The sequence below is a fragment of the Papilio xuthus genome, unplaced genomic scaffold (genome assembly GCF_000836235.2).
Source record: "Papilio xuthus unplaced genomic scaffold, Pxut_1.1 DF827461.1, whole genome shotgun sequence".
Lineage (NCBI taxonomy): Eukaryota > Metazoa > Arthropoda > Insecta > Lepidoptera > Papilionidae > Papilio > Papilio xuthus.
In genome coordinates this window covers 214,539-230,786 of record NW_013531188.1, presented here as the reverse complement: position 1 = coordinate 230,786, position 16,248 = coordinate 214,539, and the positions used below count along the sequence as shown (strand labels likewise).

The window sequence follows — 16,248 nt, the reverse complement described above, 5'->3', positions numbered from 1 at the left end:
GATCTTTGTACTGCAGCTGTCAAGTATTTTTTTCTTTTGTCATTTTCTTGTCTAAGTAGGTTTTATATGTTCTGCCTGAAACCGCGATAGCAGTGCCTCTCACCAATTCATATATCCGTTTTTGATCAATATTAGCCGAACCCGCTGCAATTCGAATTTCAAAAATGTGATTAACATTTAATTTTTTTAGGACTCCAAGCTTCTCCGGCGTCGTTAGTTAGGTTCTTGTACTAATTACGCAGAATAAACTTAACGGGGAAAATTAATAGAACAACATAATAAACTAACGAAGTCTAGACCGGATAAACTAATTGTTTGAATATTTTACAAGATGCATTACTTTAAGAGATTCTGAACAAAGCAATTTGTAACAAAGATAATATGGACACTTTAGCCTTTGCGTTAGATGCTTTAGCATGTTTAAATCTACGATATAACAGAGTCGTTAATACTTTCAACAGGGAAATAATTGCGCTAATCTCAAGTTATAAATGAACTTGACATTATGTACGTACATAAGAAATTTTATGAACTATAAACCTTGATAACATTGCTATCAAATACTAAAATAATTTAACTATTAAAATATAGGAAGAAGCAAATAATTTCAAGTTCATAAAAAGCGTTCATTATGCGAGCAAAACACGAGTGGTATACATTAACTACGGGCCGGAACTTATGCTGTTAAAATTGATGGCGGCCATAAAACATGAAAGCAAGTTACCTCATCAGAACAGCGCTGATCGTAAAGCGAACCTCCACGCATTGTAACAGCCAGTTACGTTTGCTATATGCATAAAAGTCGGTATTACGATTACTAAAATCAAATAAACTAGGATAAAACAAAACACGGCTATCACCGTACCCAAGAAGGGCAGTATTAAAAGCATGTATGCTTAGATTAATGTAGAAGAAGCGAGAGAGGTGTGTCTGGACCGCGCAAAATGGAGGTCTGTACTCTCTGCCTTCACTGGATTACGAACGTGAGTTATGTTGTTGTTGTAGGTACAAGCTGTTGTAAAGTTTGGATAGCACTGTACAAACTGTCTTTGGTATCGATTTATTTAAATGAAAGGTCTCTTTAAACACACATAAAATATTCAAGTTTAACAATACCCACGGGAACCATCAGGTGTTAAGCCTAGTTAGTGTTTCTCTTTAAAATGTTAGCAAAATAACAGTTTAAATATGTTACGTCTTAAACAGTGTCCGAATACCGGACCGTATCTAAACAACAATAACTACGTATCAATAATTCCTAAATCTAGCTATTATAAATGTGAATATTTGAATGTTTGTTAGAAGTTATTTCAAGAACGTCAAAATATATCGTAGAACATAGGTTGGAAGAACACATGGGCTACTTTTTTTAATTCTGTGCGGACGGTTTCGCGTTCGACGGCTAATTAAAAGAATAAAAGAAAAATTTGAAATTCTTTAAGCTTTATTTAGATTTAACGCTTTCATACTAATAACTAGCAGTCGCCCGCGACTCCGTCTCCGCGGGATTAAAAATAGATGTTGGCCGATTCTCAGACCTACTCAATATTCTCACAAAATTTCATAAGAATCGGTCAAGCCGTTTCGGAGGAATATGGGAACGAAAATTGTAACACGAGAATTTTATATATAAGATAAGTATTTATTTTAAAAATGGAATCTCAAGTTATAATATCTTCCTGGTACAGATTCCAACTTTGACCTTAGAATATCGCGCTCCGAATATAATAATGGTGATAAAATTATCTGCGAACGATATTTTTATATAAACGTCATATATTAGTACGTAATGAAAATTAGAAATGTTAGTTATCGACCATTAATCGAAATACGACAATAATTCATAGTAAAATATTTTTTCTTTGTAATATTAATAGCTTATTGCACTTCTCCACATTACGTACCTAAGTCAAATTCGTCAAATTTTATCCGTTCGTAAATTGTCAAAAACAGAAAGTTGATGCTTCACGTATGAATACAATGATTCTTGACAGCACCAAACCCATATTTGAGGTCTGTATTGTTGTCTTTATATTTTAAAAGGGAATAAGAGGGATGGCAGTATTTTTGTATAACTGTTCGGACAGGGGAAACACACTGTTAAACTTGTTGCACAAGGATATCAAATTGCGGAAGCTCTAAGACATGGTACAGTTTATTTAGCTTGTTAAACCGGACTATCTGATCCAGTACTGCTTTTAATACACGGTTAAAAATATGAGTCGAAAAAGTATGAATAAATCTATATATATATATAAAAGAAAGTCGTGTTAGTTACATTATTTATAACTCAAGTTATCAATATATTAAGTTTTTTTTATATATCCACGCGGACGGAGCCGCGGGCGACAGCTAGTTCGTATTAAATGTCTTACCATGGGTTTCTGAAACTAAAATATAGTTTAAAACAAATTGTTATCCCTATTTTGTCAAAGATAACAGGGATGATAATATGTTTTTACAAAGATTTTGATGTCAGAAACTCACGGTAAGTAACACTTGTAAGTATTCCGATCGTTTTGTTAATTCTCTTTCTTGTTTTATATATAATAAATTGACAGATACCTTGCCTACCTACATCAATTCAAGCCAATTTGGTCAAGAAACTTATTTTGTAAAAGTAAACTCAGATATAGTTTGGTGTATTTTTGTGTCAATATTAAATTTGTGGGCGGAGAGATAAAAATTACTAAAATAGTCATAAGACCTTGAACAAAACAAATAGTTATTACTTCTACATTGAAATACAATCTATACATCAACAGTAACAAGATCTTTAACCATGATTTTCTGAGACCGAAATCTTCGTTTAAAAAATATTGTTATCTCTATTTTGTCAAAGATAATGACAGGGATGATGATATCTTTTTTACAGTGATTTTGGCATCAAAAACCCACGGTAAATTAGATTATAAAACTATGTGACAAATATGTTATTACAATGCATACGAATCTACGCGATCATTGTGCGACTCGGAAATTGCAATGTCTCCCAGCCGATGAAGAAACGCCATCTATTGTTAATATTTATAAATATAAAGAAAAACAAAACAATGGCGGGCATTTAAACACGCGTTTACTTATCTTCGAGTCACCATTAACAAATAGACTATAAAATGTACGCGGGAAAGGGTATCGCGAAATATTATTACGAATGACATTGTACCTTAATCCATAGGAATTAGGGTATATAATCGTTTGCTATGTCACAACAGCTGGAAAGGTCAGGAGGACGGAACCTCACCTACTTCCGCCGTGTCAATGACCTCTTGGAATTAGTTCACTATCAAGCGGTCGCGTGAATCATTTTATTTTAAGAACTAAAATTGTGGAGCAAAAGAAATGGGTTAAAACAAAGTTTATACTTTTACAAATCCCTCTATATTTTTTTAATATGCCAAGATATTCCTAATAACAGGTTTTGAACCTATATTGAGGTACTTTTTCCTAAATTGACACTTAAGATGAAAGGAGTAAAGGTGCTTCTTTATTCTCATATCAGTTCCCCAAGTGTTGTGCTAAAATCAAGGATAATTTCCATCATACGACGACCTTCAATTAAATAAAAAACCTACTATAACACAGTAAAAACAGGAAGCAAATCATAATTGTTTAAAGCCAGCTCAGGTGTTTGTGGTCTGACGAAGTGACAAAAAATTCAACTGTGTAGGTTTCACTAGTCAAGGTAAACTTGCTTAACGAATAAGACGTTTAGCTTACCGACTTCTTGTCTGTTACGTCGTTAAAGATATGTATTATGAAATTTATATAAAACACGACATAAATATAGTAATTCAGAGGTTCACAAGTTAAAGAAGTTAGGTACAATTTTAATAAAAACCTTGAAAAATAAGCAGAGATTACGGATTACAATCCTACACCTAAAACATAATTATAAACTATAATCAAAGCTTTTTATTTATTTTCTTCATATTAACATTAACTGTGTCAAATTTCATATTCACCGCTTCCCGCAGTTTCCTTAGAAAGGGAATTTTTCTCTTATTGTATTTACTAGCTGTCGCCCGCGGCTGCGTCCATGCTGAATTACAAACTTAATAAGTAGCCTATGTGTTCTTCGAGACTATGTTCTACATCTATGCTAAATTTCGGCGAAATCCATGTGAGCCGTTTAGGTGATACCTTCAAACAAATATCCATCCATCCATCTAAATATTCACATTTATAATATATGTAATAAGTAAGATATAATCTACCTAACTCATATTATTATAAATAAAAGATTATTAGCGTGTACAATGACGTCTCTGTAAAACATCGCTATCTCAAAACTTTTTGACATTATCAGTAAGAAATAGGAGCGTTCACATTAGTGACCTTGTCACCCAAATTATGTTCGGTTTTAACCGACTTACTGCAGGTCACACTATCAAGGAGTTAGTTTCACAAGATATCGTGTATTTTTAACTTATTATTATCAATGAAAATCTATATCAACACAACTATCTACTAATTTGTAATTTAAACAAAAGGAAACGAAATCTATTGGCGTTTATAAACGTAGGCACGTAAAATAGGTCTCAATTCATTTTAAGAACGTACAAGAAAGAAGCGAATGATTTTTTTAAATTTTGTTCTAATTTCAATTAAATAAAGCCAGCATGTACACAGACAAAATTATAAACAAATCAAGTCTAAGTCAATAAAATATGAGAACAAGTAATGTAATGCTTTGGAGTTAACACCAAAAGTAAATAATCTAGTCTATGGAAAATTGGTTTAGATATTTAAGTAAATTTATAATATTACGGACTTTTTATTTTTAATCTGTGAGGCAACCATTTGATGTGATTTAAATTACTGAATATTAAAAAGCAATCGAATGATCTTTTGATTTTCTCAGATCGGGGACCGTTAAATAAAGTTATGAAGTTTAACGGTCTGTATAATTTAATATAAAGTTATATTAACCTTTACTTAACAAAGTTACAATGACTCAAAATAACGATGTCTATGCATTTGGTTTAAACAAACATTGCAATAAGTTGCTTGCTTTAGCAAAACCGCGTCTCTTCCGTCTCGCTCTAGCACACTATCTCGTGGCTTAGCGATTCCAGATTTCGGTATGATTATCTTATCACGACCCGTATTTAGTGACGTGTCATAGACTAACAAGATACGACAGCGGCGTAATTTTACTCAAAAACCTTTATCATTTGAAAATTGTTTATGTGATATCGGTGTTAATCTGAACCAAATTATGATCTTTTGTAACCACATGGTTGATATCTAAATATCATTTTTTATTAAAAAAAAGTCTTATTTCAAAGTATTTAAAAAAATAGCTTCGGTTTACAAAAATTTGATTTGTCTGATTTTCTGACGACAATACAAGCAATAGACAATACAATGATGATAATGGTTCACTCTATCCTAGTTTTCAAGTTGTTGATCCCAGGCATCGTAAACCAAATGCGCACATATTTACATCACGGAATACGTTATTCACGTCATTGTTGCCGTATTGAGTATACAATAGAAAGACGTGACCATCAACCTTGTGCGTATCAACTAAATTATTATTAGTAAGATAAAACACGCCTTTTGTACTTTACCACTTTTACCCACTATACCAAACATTTGATGTAATGATAAACGTAATGCAACGCGTTGCTTTTACGTGTTATTTTATTAATTTTCTCCTTGTTTTTTTTCTAAAATATATGTTATATTAAATTAAGGTTATTCTTATCGCGGCAGTTCCACCACACTGTAAAAAATATTGTTATCCCTATTTTTTTCTAATAGAATTAGAGGAATGGAAGATGGAATCTTCTATATAATCTATGGTATCTTTCTTAGGTTAACCACGGAGTTGAAAAGAGATAGAAATCAATATACGATTAACAACCAGTTTTAATCTGGCCAATTCTCCTGTCTTTTTGAATCATAATCTATGCATCAGTTCTCGGGTCGCGAAACGCGCGCTTTCGAAACCGGTCGGAGCGGCGCTAGTGAGCGCTAACCTACAAATTCTCGCTAAACAGACGTCAAACTAACCAACACTTTTCCTTATTTTTTTTTCTAAAGAATTACGTCTTTTTTAATAATGTACACAGTAGGTCAAAGTATCTGTGGTAGTAATGACTCAACGATCAATGGAAAGATTCAGAAATCGTCTTATTTCAGAATTTAAAACAGGTTAGAATAGCTGATAAATTTTTATTTATGTGAACTCAGAAGAAGATATGAAATCATACCTTTTACCAGTTTCAAACATTGGCAGTAATTTGCATTAGTTATTGAATGTTTTTACGACTGCAGTCTGGCAACAACTATTGTTAATATTGAAAACTTAATTAACCCGTCAGATTTACTGCCTTTATAATTTTATTGCTATTGCATTTACAATATTTGTATAGATATAAGATTTATAATATTAAGCTGACCGTAAAAAATCGTCATTAAAAATTCTGCAAAAAAAGTTTACTGACATTTAAAATTTAAAGCTTTGGTAAGTGATTAAAAATGAATTCAACAAAACTCAATCACTTTCAGTTAAATCCGGTGTGATATCAAATATTAACAGTAAAAATAATTTTCCTCGAAATTAACTGTTTTATCATATCCAGACATCGACATGTCAGAGTCGATGCTGGCATCCTTTTCAACGGTATGGGGAGTTCGATTCTGAATCTCGTAAATATACCTACCAATGAAAAGTATTGTTCTTTCGAGGGAAGAAAGTTGTCTCCTTCATTCGTTTGAACTTTCTAGATATAAATAAGATATTAACGTAGAGTAAAATACCAAGATATACCTATCCGTGCCTTGGAATGTTAAAACTTAATTAGCATACGAACCGTGAATATATATTTAAATATGGTCCAGTCGGATGATGCGAGGAAAAGAGATTATAAACACATTAGCATAAAACATCCATTTAAATTATAGCACCTGTTTTGGGAGAATAAGATTTATACAAGCCCTCACGCCTTCTTAGATCTACGGTAGCATAGGGTAGTATTATGTGAAAAACGATTAAGGTTAACAGAAAAGTCTTTCAATTTCATGATAAATTCAGCCAAGTAGTGTCAAGTAAGTACTCGACATCTTTTAGATGCATAAAATAAAAGCTGTACTTACATCATAGCTCCAGGTGCAGGAGACACCGGCGAACTTGGCGACGCAGCGGCCGAGCTCGACGTCCTCGTGCGTCGTGTAGAGGTGTTTGAGACAGTACTTGACGTGTGGCGCGACGCGTCGCAGCGTCTCACGCGAGATGAGCACCCCGGGCCCGCCCATGCAGAAGTTCTCGTTGTACTCGAGCGCCAGCGCGTCGCGCTCAGCTGCCGTGCCTCGCCCCGCCTGCCCGATGAACTGAGGCTTGCGGCTGTCCACCGAGCGCAGAAACTCTCCCAGCTTGTCACCGCGCACGTATACGTCGTCGTCCGCGCGCATGAACCACTCGAACCTGTCCCCGTACTTCTCGTACATGTACAGGAGCATCAGGAATGACTTCTTCTGTGGCGGGTAGCTATCGTCCACGAAGCGCAGCGGTACTAGCGGCAGACCCGGCGCGCGCGACACCTCTGAGCTGAAGAACGCGATTCGGCCTGGCAGGTCCTGCGCCCACGTGTCGTACACCGCACGGGCGCGCGACTCCAGGTACTGCTCCGCCGTCATCACACCCACGAACACTAGAGTCCTGTTGGAATTCTCCACCGTCTCTTCGGGCCTTAGACCTATGATACTCAGTGGATCCGGATCCACGTACAGTTTCCCCGCCTCAGGGCACGCTTGGATTGAAGTCCTCGAGGACGTTTTTAAGCACAGTTTAAGGAAGACACCTAGGGTGACGCCGGCGACGACCCCGGCCACCAGGTGCATCCACCTGCTCCTCCGCGGCATCGCGATTCGCCGTTACCAGCGACCACTGACACACTTTGCGGACCGAAGCATTCCACGATTATACCCTTTATCCCTTTCTCGTCGACAGGGGTAGACATTAGCGGACGACCACTCCGTTCACTTTCGATCGATCACATAGCCGATACGGGCGCGTCACGCGAAATGTGCCACTATCGCGTCGACATGAGCTATATATCGAATTTTGCAGATGTTATCGCAGCGAACGCGATCGTGAGCGGCGCGTGTCGAAATGCGATCCGCACATTCTGTACTCGCAGCGAGCTCTCGATATGAGCGGACGACTCGTGCGCCGGCTGCCGTGCAACTGCAACGTTGAAACGCGCCTCAAAACAAAACTTAGCAGCGGTAATAATTCGGCCCGTCCGTCGTCCGCAACTATAGCGCGTTCCCGCTCGCGCGTGGGGTTTCCGCGTGCTGCCGTCTCGGTCGTGGCCAGTGTTGCCGGGTTGTGAACTTGTCCCATTCACGGGCGGCGCGCGGCCAGCGGCCAGCCTCAGACAGACAATAGCCGACCGCTGTCTGACGGCCGGCAATCGCTGCCACATTTTGTTTCCACATTTTACGACGAAAAGCGACAACTCGGATGCAAAAAGCGGTCGTTAATTACGCTGGTATATGTACAGTCACGTATTTGTAAAATAAAGAATATATTTGATCGTCAAACTAACCTGATCGTAAGATGTTAGTAAAGACACAGATTATTTTAGCGAACTTCATACACCAGATTCTCATTTTGTTGATCCTGTTTACATTTACACTGCTTCCTTTATCTGTACAAAGAAACTTTAAAAGATTGTTACAAATACACTCAATCGCTGAACTATTTTATACAACTGGTTTTTGTAATGGATCAGATTGTGAGGGATTAAAAAAAGAATACAGTAAAGAGCAAAGCTCTCATTAGCCTGAACCTCAATTGGCCGAGCACGCGAGCCCAGCAGCCCGCAGCCGAGCCCCGCGGACGTTTACCAAACAAAACGCCAAACAAACTCTCTCAATGCCACACAAACAATTCTCCAAATATAACTGCAACCTAACCGTTCGTTACATTTCTAGAGCAGGGTTCAGCGCTCATTTTGAGTCTCATTAGTGTTATTATGATTGTGACTAAAACACAACCAGGCTAAGTTCTAATACGATTGCAGTGTTTAACAGACTTTATGATACGGGAAAAGGAATCTTCGATGATCCGCTTGATTTTCTTAACAGGTGCTCAGCTGCCACCATATCTTGTCTATATATAAGTAGATAACTTTTACAGCATCTGTGAAATAGAATATTTACATTTTACAGATAAATTAAAGCTATGCCAAGGAACTTTTGCGATCCTAGCGAAGACATCCGCTCTTAAATAAGTAAGTTGATACTTTTTTATTAGTTCAGCGAAATGGTAATGAACGTAAAACGTTCATCTCGGAATTGTGACCCGGAGAGCGCACTAATGAACCAGTAGGGTGACCATAGACAAGACGCCAGCACTCTGATACTTATTGGGGAAGGAAATAAAACCTCTGTCAATATTTCACAAGTGAATATGGTCTATCTATAGGGCCTTGTGTAATTCACAACATTTTTTTTTTACCTAAAAATTATCAGAAAATGTAAGAGTTTAATATTATATTATACATATTTGTGTATTTTCATGTTTTATACTTTTGTTCAATATAATAATTTATGATTTTGATGATAACGCAATACACACTGTAACCATGCATTTCGAAAAATTCCAGAATATTTGAATGCCATCGACCATCCAGTCTTATGCCACTAGCAATGCTATGATCTTCAAATATTATTTTGTAATAAAATTATACATAAATAATTCTTTGTTAGACATTATTTGATACAACGTAGACTATTGTCGAGCTAGACAACTAGCCACACATTTAAAAGAACAAAGCCATTTTGTATTTTGTCGGATATCACAAAGTGGTTGCGACTGCATTATATTAATGTTATCTTTGAAACATAAAATAATTAAACTTAACAAGAAGGAATAAATTAGAAAAATGATAGATACTAATCTATAGTACTTATCATAAAACAACGAAACAACTGTAATACTTTTTTCTACATGAATACATAATTGTAATACGTTATCTACTAATGTTCTAACAATGTATTAAAAGTAATTTATATTAAAACATTTTGAAAGACAAATTTTATTTGATGATACATTTCGCCGCGCTTAATACTAAATTCATGTTCTGCCATAGACAAGAAGAATAAAGTAAAAAAAATAATTGAATTATTTCGTAAGAGCTTTTAAAATACCTTGTAACAGATACCATTGTAGTAGTTTTTCTAGTCTTATTACTTAGGAAAATTCTAGACTATAGTTGCTTTTCGATGTCTTTTTTAAATTGTGTAATAAAAATTAAATAATAGTAAATTTGAAAAAAAGAGGTAAAAGGTGACAAATAACGCATTATGGTTTCTATTTAAACAAAGTATGTCATGGTCACCCTTAGTGCACTTTTTTCTCGTCGTAAACTTAACATTGACATGAAAAAAACAGAGACGCATAAATGACGCCGACACGACGTCATTCGGCAGTTGCGGGTGCAACAAGGGTGCTTCCACGACTGTCACACATGTGTTGACGCAGTCATTTGTGTGACAGATGGCTGCTTCTCATGGCCAATGAATGTTCTAAAGTCATCTTCACTCTTGGTATTATTTGGCTGTTACAACAAATTTTATTAAGAGTTGTTTTAAGTATGGTATAAGTTGCATTTCAGTGTGACGTCAAGACGTTAAGAAAGTCTCTTATTTTAAGAAATCTATACTAAGCAACGTTTTATAGTTCACTGGTTCATCCTCGAAAACATATTTCATTTCATTATGATCGTAAACTTGTCCTAAGAAAAAAGTTAAAATTCTATTTTTATGCAGCCTCTATCACATTACTCAAATAAAATATGTTGACTTAAAAATAATGATAAAGGCGTGAGATTTGCAATGCAGTTAATACGCACTGTTTTTATCATTATAAAATAAAACAGACAGACATTTTAACAGCTTAAAAAATATATTATATAATTTGTGAGTACTTAATAAAATGAAAGAGTTAGACATTACAAATTATGTGGCAAAAGTCTTAGCTAAATAGACTATATTGATACCGTTCGTAAAGGATAAAACGCAATTTTCATTGTAAAATAGATTTCTCGTTAAAATCGACTGACCTAGATTTTAGTTAAATGTTGATTCATATTAAAATATGCTCACAATTATTAAAGTAGCCTATTACTTTGTGATGATTTAATATTTTGCTAACCGATTTACACACATTTGCTGAGCGGTAAATAACTCGCTAGGTGGTGCACTCGAGCAAATATTTATTCAACTACTGACTTTTGCTTACTTGTATAATTTATAAACATAATAGTTACGCATTTGAAATACTAACAACATACTAAAGCACGAGACTTTATTTCTTCATTATAATTCTTTCGCATAATTATTTTAACGTATACATTATTTTATAATCTGTAATTTCTTTGTTTTCAAATAAGCTGTCAATACTTGCTAAATATCAAATATGAAAAACGGAACCGTAAGATACATATTGATCTATATTTCTAAAGAACATTTTGGTAAAAAGGCTTCAAAGAAGCCCAGCATACTTTGATATTTAATTGTGGATCTCTGGACAAAATCTCTGTATAAAAATATTGTCATTCATGTCACTATGACAAAACAGAGATAACAATATGTTTCAACGGGGATTTTGGTCTCAGAAACCCACAGTAAGTAACTTATTGTGGCATACAATAACTTCAGGACACGTTTTATATTAGAACAAAATAATAATAGTATTGCTCTTAAGATTTTGCAGTAAAAGTTTCATGTTTCTGTTTGTTGTAGTTAGGTAATATTATGTCAAGTAGATACTTATTTCAATTAGGTAGAATAATGAAAAGATAAAGTAAAAAAATAACAATTATCGTCTATAGCATTTTATTTGACAAGCACGAAAGCAACTGTAAAAAAAGAGAAATCCATACGTGGTATAGATCATTAATTTGTTTAATATTTAGCCTTACAGCAACAATATAATTATCACAAATATTTTTTTAATAAAATGACCAGCACAGACACAGATAAAAAATATTTATTACTCTTCACTTACACAGAGTAGTTTTTACAATGTTGTTTATGGTTGATGTAAGGCTAAACAGTGTTACCCAATAAAAATAGCCAAAACATTTTAACGCTACTTTTTATATTTTTTAAGGAATCACTCTGGCAGAAATAATTCCATGGACGAATTAAAATAATTAAAACTAATTGCACAGCTCCTTATATTTATTTATATTATAATCTATGTCCGCAAAGTTTATACCTCGAGATTATTTTAAAATATATAAAATATTTGCCATTCTGTATTACTTCGAAATTTTAAGCATACTAAATTCTGAGAAAATCTAACAACATATATAAATTATCACGTAATCACACATCCGAAAACACGTTACAACCTAACATTATTAAGTTCTTACCTAAACATTTATGTGGAAATTGTGATTTTGAGAGAAGGCACACCAAAGTTCAAACCATGAAATGCAATAGGTTTATAAATGATTACAATGTAATTTACTGTTCTTGGGTAAGTTGTGACGTCATCCGCGCCATGCTATTTAAAAATAACCTATAGATGGTATATTTTATACAAAAACAGATATTAGGCAAGACGCAAATTCATCCAACTAAAAGGTCTCTAGTTGTCTTTTCTCCCCTTTCTTTTGTGCTCCGTATACGGTATTTATAGGTTATTTATCTTTGTCAACAGTATTCGAAAGCATAAACATTTCTTTTTTCAATGATCATAATGAAATTAGCAGTAATATGGTGATGTAACATTATAACAAAACTTCTCAGTGGAATGTGGAAAATTTTAAAACAGTTTATTGTTAAAAATACGTTATTTTGCAATAAATTCTAAGAAATCATTCAATAGTATACGTTATCAAAGTTATTTTAGTTGATTTTTAAGAAAAGTGATTGTCAAAAACGTTATTTAACTTATTCCAGTTTTAAAATTTTATTTAATTTTCAAGAGTATTAAGAAGCTCAGTACTATCTATTGTTATTTAACAATACAGGCATCTATTACACGTTAATCCATTATTTTGCATATCAATTAGCAATAGAAATATATTATATTTAAATGCCATATAATTTACAAGTTATTCTCACATAACATGGGAAAATAAACAACCAAAAGCATATCCATATTGATAAAACTTATAGTTAAATACAGCTTTGACAGATTTTACCGACCTCAAATTAATTCAAAGTTTACTTAAAATTACTAATAATTTTAATAAGATAACTTTAATCTAGTGCCTCATTTTCTCAAATCTATCACAAAACTTTATGTACTCTATGATCCACGCTAACGCACTTCTCTTCTGACACCTCTTTACTCTATGGTAATGGATTACAATGACAGTGACAATGACCTAAAGGTCTATGTTACCAGGTCATAAAATAAAAAATTACAGTGAAAGGCATATTGATAACGACAATCGATTTTCGCAATCTACCTATTTGATTCTAAGTATAACTCAACAATAAATCATTTACTGACAAAATAAAAATAAAGAATAAATTTGCTAATAATAAATAGCAAAAAATATTTAAAATTTGATTTTCACCAACTAGTCCCTACTTTCACAGCGCAAGACTCGGCATCTACCACATCAGTGGATTTCCTCTTCACTCGTGTATACTTCAATTTTCTGATAAATCTTGGAACTGACTCAGCAATTCCATTCATCTTTATTCCACATGTCCAAATAGAAATTTCTTTACGTAGAAACAAGTTCGTCTAAGGCCTTCTCTTTGTCGAAGTTGTGTTTCGAGCATGCATTGAACACACCAGCTTCGGGAAATCCGAGGTCCAACAATTCACCAACAATAAGTAGACATTCAATTATCTGAAAATTGACGAACAAGTTATATAGCATTTACACTTAACACAGAGAAAGAAAAAAAAACAAGGTTTTCATTATTTCAATCAATACAAACCTTTTAATTATATTTAAATCCATTACTAAAATTAAGTATGTATAAAATTATATAAACGTTAGAAATCATTATTTTAAAATACTAAAAAGTGACTCAACTTCTTGAAAATATAGAGTTAATAAACACCTACTATGCTGAATATTATAACGGCCATGACTCTGTCTTGTGCCTTCATAATTGGACTAAAATAAGTCTTAGTAAAATGTCGTCACAGACTATAATTGAATTACACTGGCGACATCGTGTTGATCAACAATCAGTGTCATGACTATAGGTCAACTTTTAGTGATGAACTCTCATTATTTGTGATGAAATGTGCATCAATTATTACAAAACATATTTTAAATAGAAAATCACAGAAATTAATCATTGTATTGTAAAAATGAATAAACACTAATGTTTTAATAACCATCAAAAAATACTCAAAAATTTGAAATACCTTGGTATTAAATAATATTTATATTTACCCTTTTATCATTTTCCCCAACCAAAAGGCAGACCCTGGCCACCCTATCCAAGGGAAAGCCCATTGCATGTATCCTGTCACAAACTTTTTTCTTTGCTATCGGAAATTGTTCATAAGGATTTGGTAGTCTAACGCTTTTCTTTTTTCTCCGTTCTTTTTTTTCACTAACTGATGATGGCTTCGCTGAAACATTTGGAGCAGGACTGGCATTGCATGATCTTTCACTGGCTCTCAACTTTGCAGAAGCAAGTTCCTCATTCAATTCTCTAACAATATCTGGTACACTCCGGGAACGAGACTTCATTGTGTTCTGTGAGCTAGCTGTCATAGTCTGATCATCAACAGGCTGGTCTCTTGGTTCATTTGTGTTATAACTTGCTACACTTGTGTATTGCATCGGAGGCTGAGGGTAGTGAAAGTAGTAAGGATGCGGTATAAATGTAGAACCATTGTTAACTTGTGTAAGTTCACTCGTAGTTGGTCCAGGATTACTGTAACATAAATCAGGAGGACCAGCCTGTGCTGGGACATAGTACTGATAATTTGGCATGTACATGTTCATATTGTCCATTGGTACATTTTCACAAGCATTTTCAGGAGCTATGTAATACCCGTTGGATATAGGATAGTGTTGTGGAGATGCATATGTTGCATTTGGACCTTGAATTGTCTGTTCCATATAAGGATTAGGTAAATATGCTACACCTTCTATTTGTGCTTGTGTTGCACAGTTTGTATAACCTGTATAATTTTGATCAGGTATATAAACTCCTTGCACTGGGCAATTGGATGTTGAATCTCTTTGCAGTACTTGTGCCAACATCTCCATGTCATTTAAAGTCTTCAGTTCAATATTATCAAATGGACTTGATGTGTCATTTTCAAAATCTCTAAATGTTAGTGTATCAATGTTATGATTATATTGAGGTATTTTACCAATTTTTGAACTCATTTTTAATTCCTGTAATGGATCTGGATCATCTAAAAGACTCTGCTGGTAGCTGGTCTGGACCTGAACAGGCTGCAGGATATTCTGTTGGGATTCCTGCGTGGTAACCACGTATGGTTCCGTGCTTACAGCTTTATCAACTTCCAGGGATGTCTCTTCAATTGGGGATGTTTCACAATTTTTATCTACTTTCTCATCTGAGGAAATTGCACTTATCTCGTCAGTACTAGGATAGGATACTTCCGAAACACTTAATTGCTTTAGCTTCTCCTCAGCCTCGGCAGCTGCGATCGCATCTAATTTTTTTTGCTTTGCTTCTTCCAACAATTGTAAGCGATGCCTCCTTTCATTCTTTTTAGTCTCCTTTGCATTTCGGAGCTCTTTAAGTTTAGAAAGCACGTTACCTTCGAAAGTGGAGCAATATTTGATACTGTCGACAACATTTTGCGCTCGCTGTGTACACTCGTTTATACCATACGGTAGCTCTATCCTAGGAGGTCGCTTGTATTTTTCCGAAATTTTAACGGGCACACCGTCCATAAAATCCCCAAAATGTGACATATCAATAAAATCCACAGTACGGAGATACTAAAAACTCAAACAATGATAAGACAAAGTTTGTTTCTGTACACTTTTTGCACTTTTAAGGTTACATTGTTTTCTTTCGACGTCATCACTTCATTTATTTTTATATTAGTATGATTAAATTCCTAAATCTGTGATAGATTCCATATTGACTTGAAAACAATTTTCAATCTAATATAAAATGAATCTACTTTTAGGAACAAATATTCGACTATTTCCTGCCTGAAATCCGAAATGACAATTGATTGACAAATTCATTTGACATTCATTGTCAACCTTTTTGTGTTGCTACCTTAAATAAAAGTCATGTGATCTCAAA

At 34.3% G+C, this 16,248-nt stretch overlaps 2 protein-coding genes across 2 annotated transcripts in view; both read right to left on the bottom strand.

The window, feature by feature from the left end:
* Chsy (Chondroitin sulfate synthase) overlaps positions 1–8,495 on the bottom strand; it is a 29,747-nt gene extending 21,252 nt beyond the window's left edge. Inside the window, exon 1 of the mRNA XM_013314558.1 lies at positions 7,108–8,495. Coding sequence (XP_013170012.1) covers positions 7,108–7,872 — 765 coding nt within the window. The 5' untranslated portion in view covers positions 7,873–8,495. The remainder of the gene's footprint in view (positions 1–7,107) is intronic.
* A 3,134-nt stretch (positions 8,496–11,629) lies between these two features.
* LOC106119501 (uncharacterized) lies at positions 11,630–16,162 on the bottom strand. The gene is made up of 2 exons (XM_013314535.1): positions 14,397–16,162; positions 11,630–13,838 (listed from the first exon to the last, which is right to left on the bottom strand). Exons 1-2 carry the CDS (start codon positions 15,903–15,905, stop codon positions 13,710–13,712), a joined length of 1,638 nt encoding a protein of 545 aa, XP_013169989.1. The 5' UTR covers positions 15,906–16,162; the 3' UTR covers positions 11,630–13,709.
* Positions 16,163–16,248: the final 86 nt, after the last annotated feature.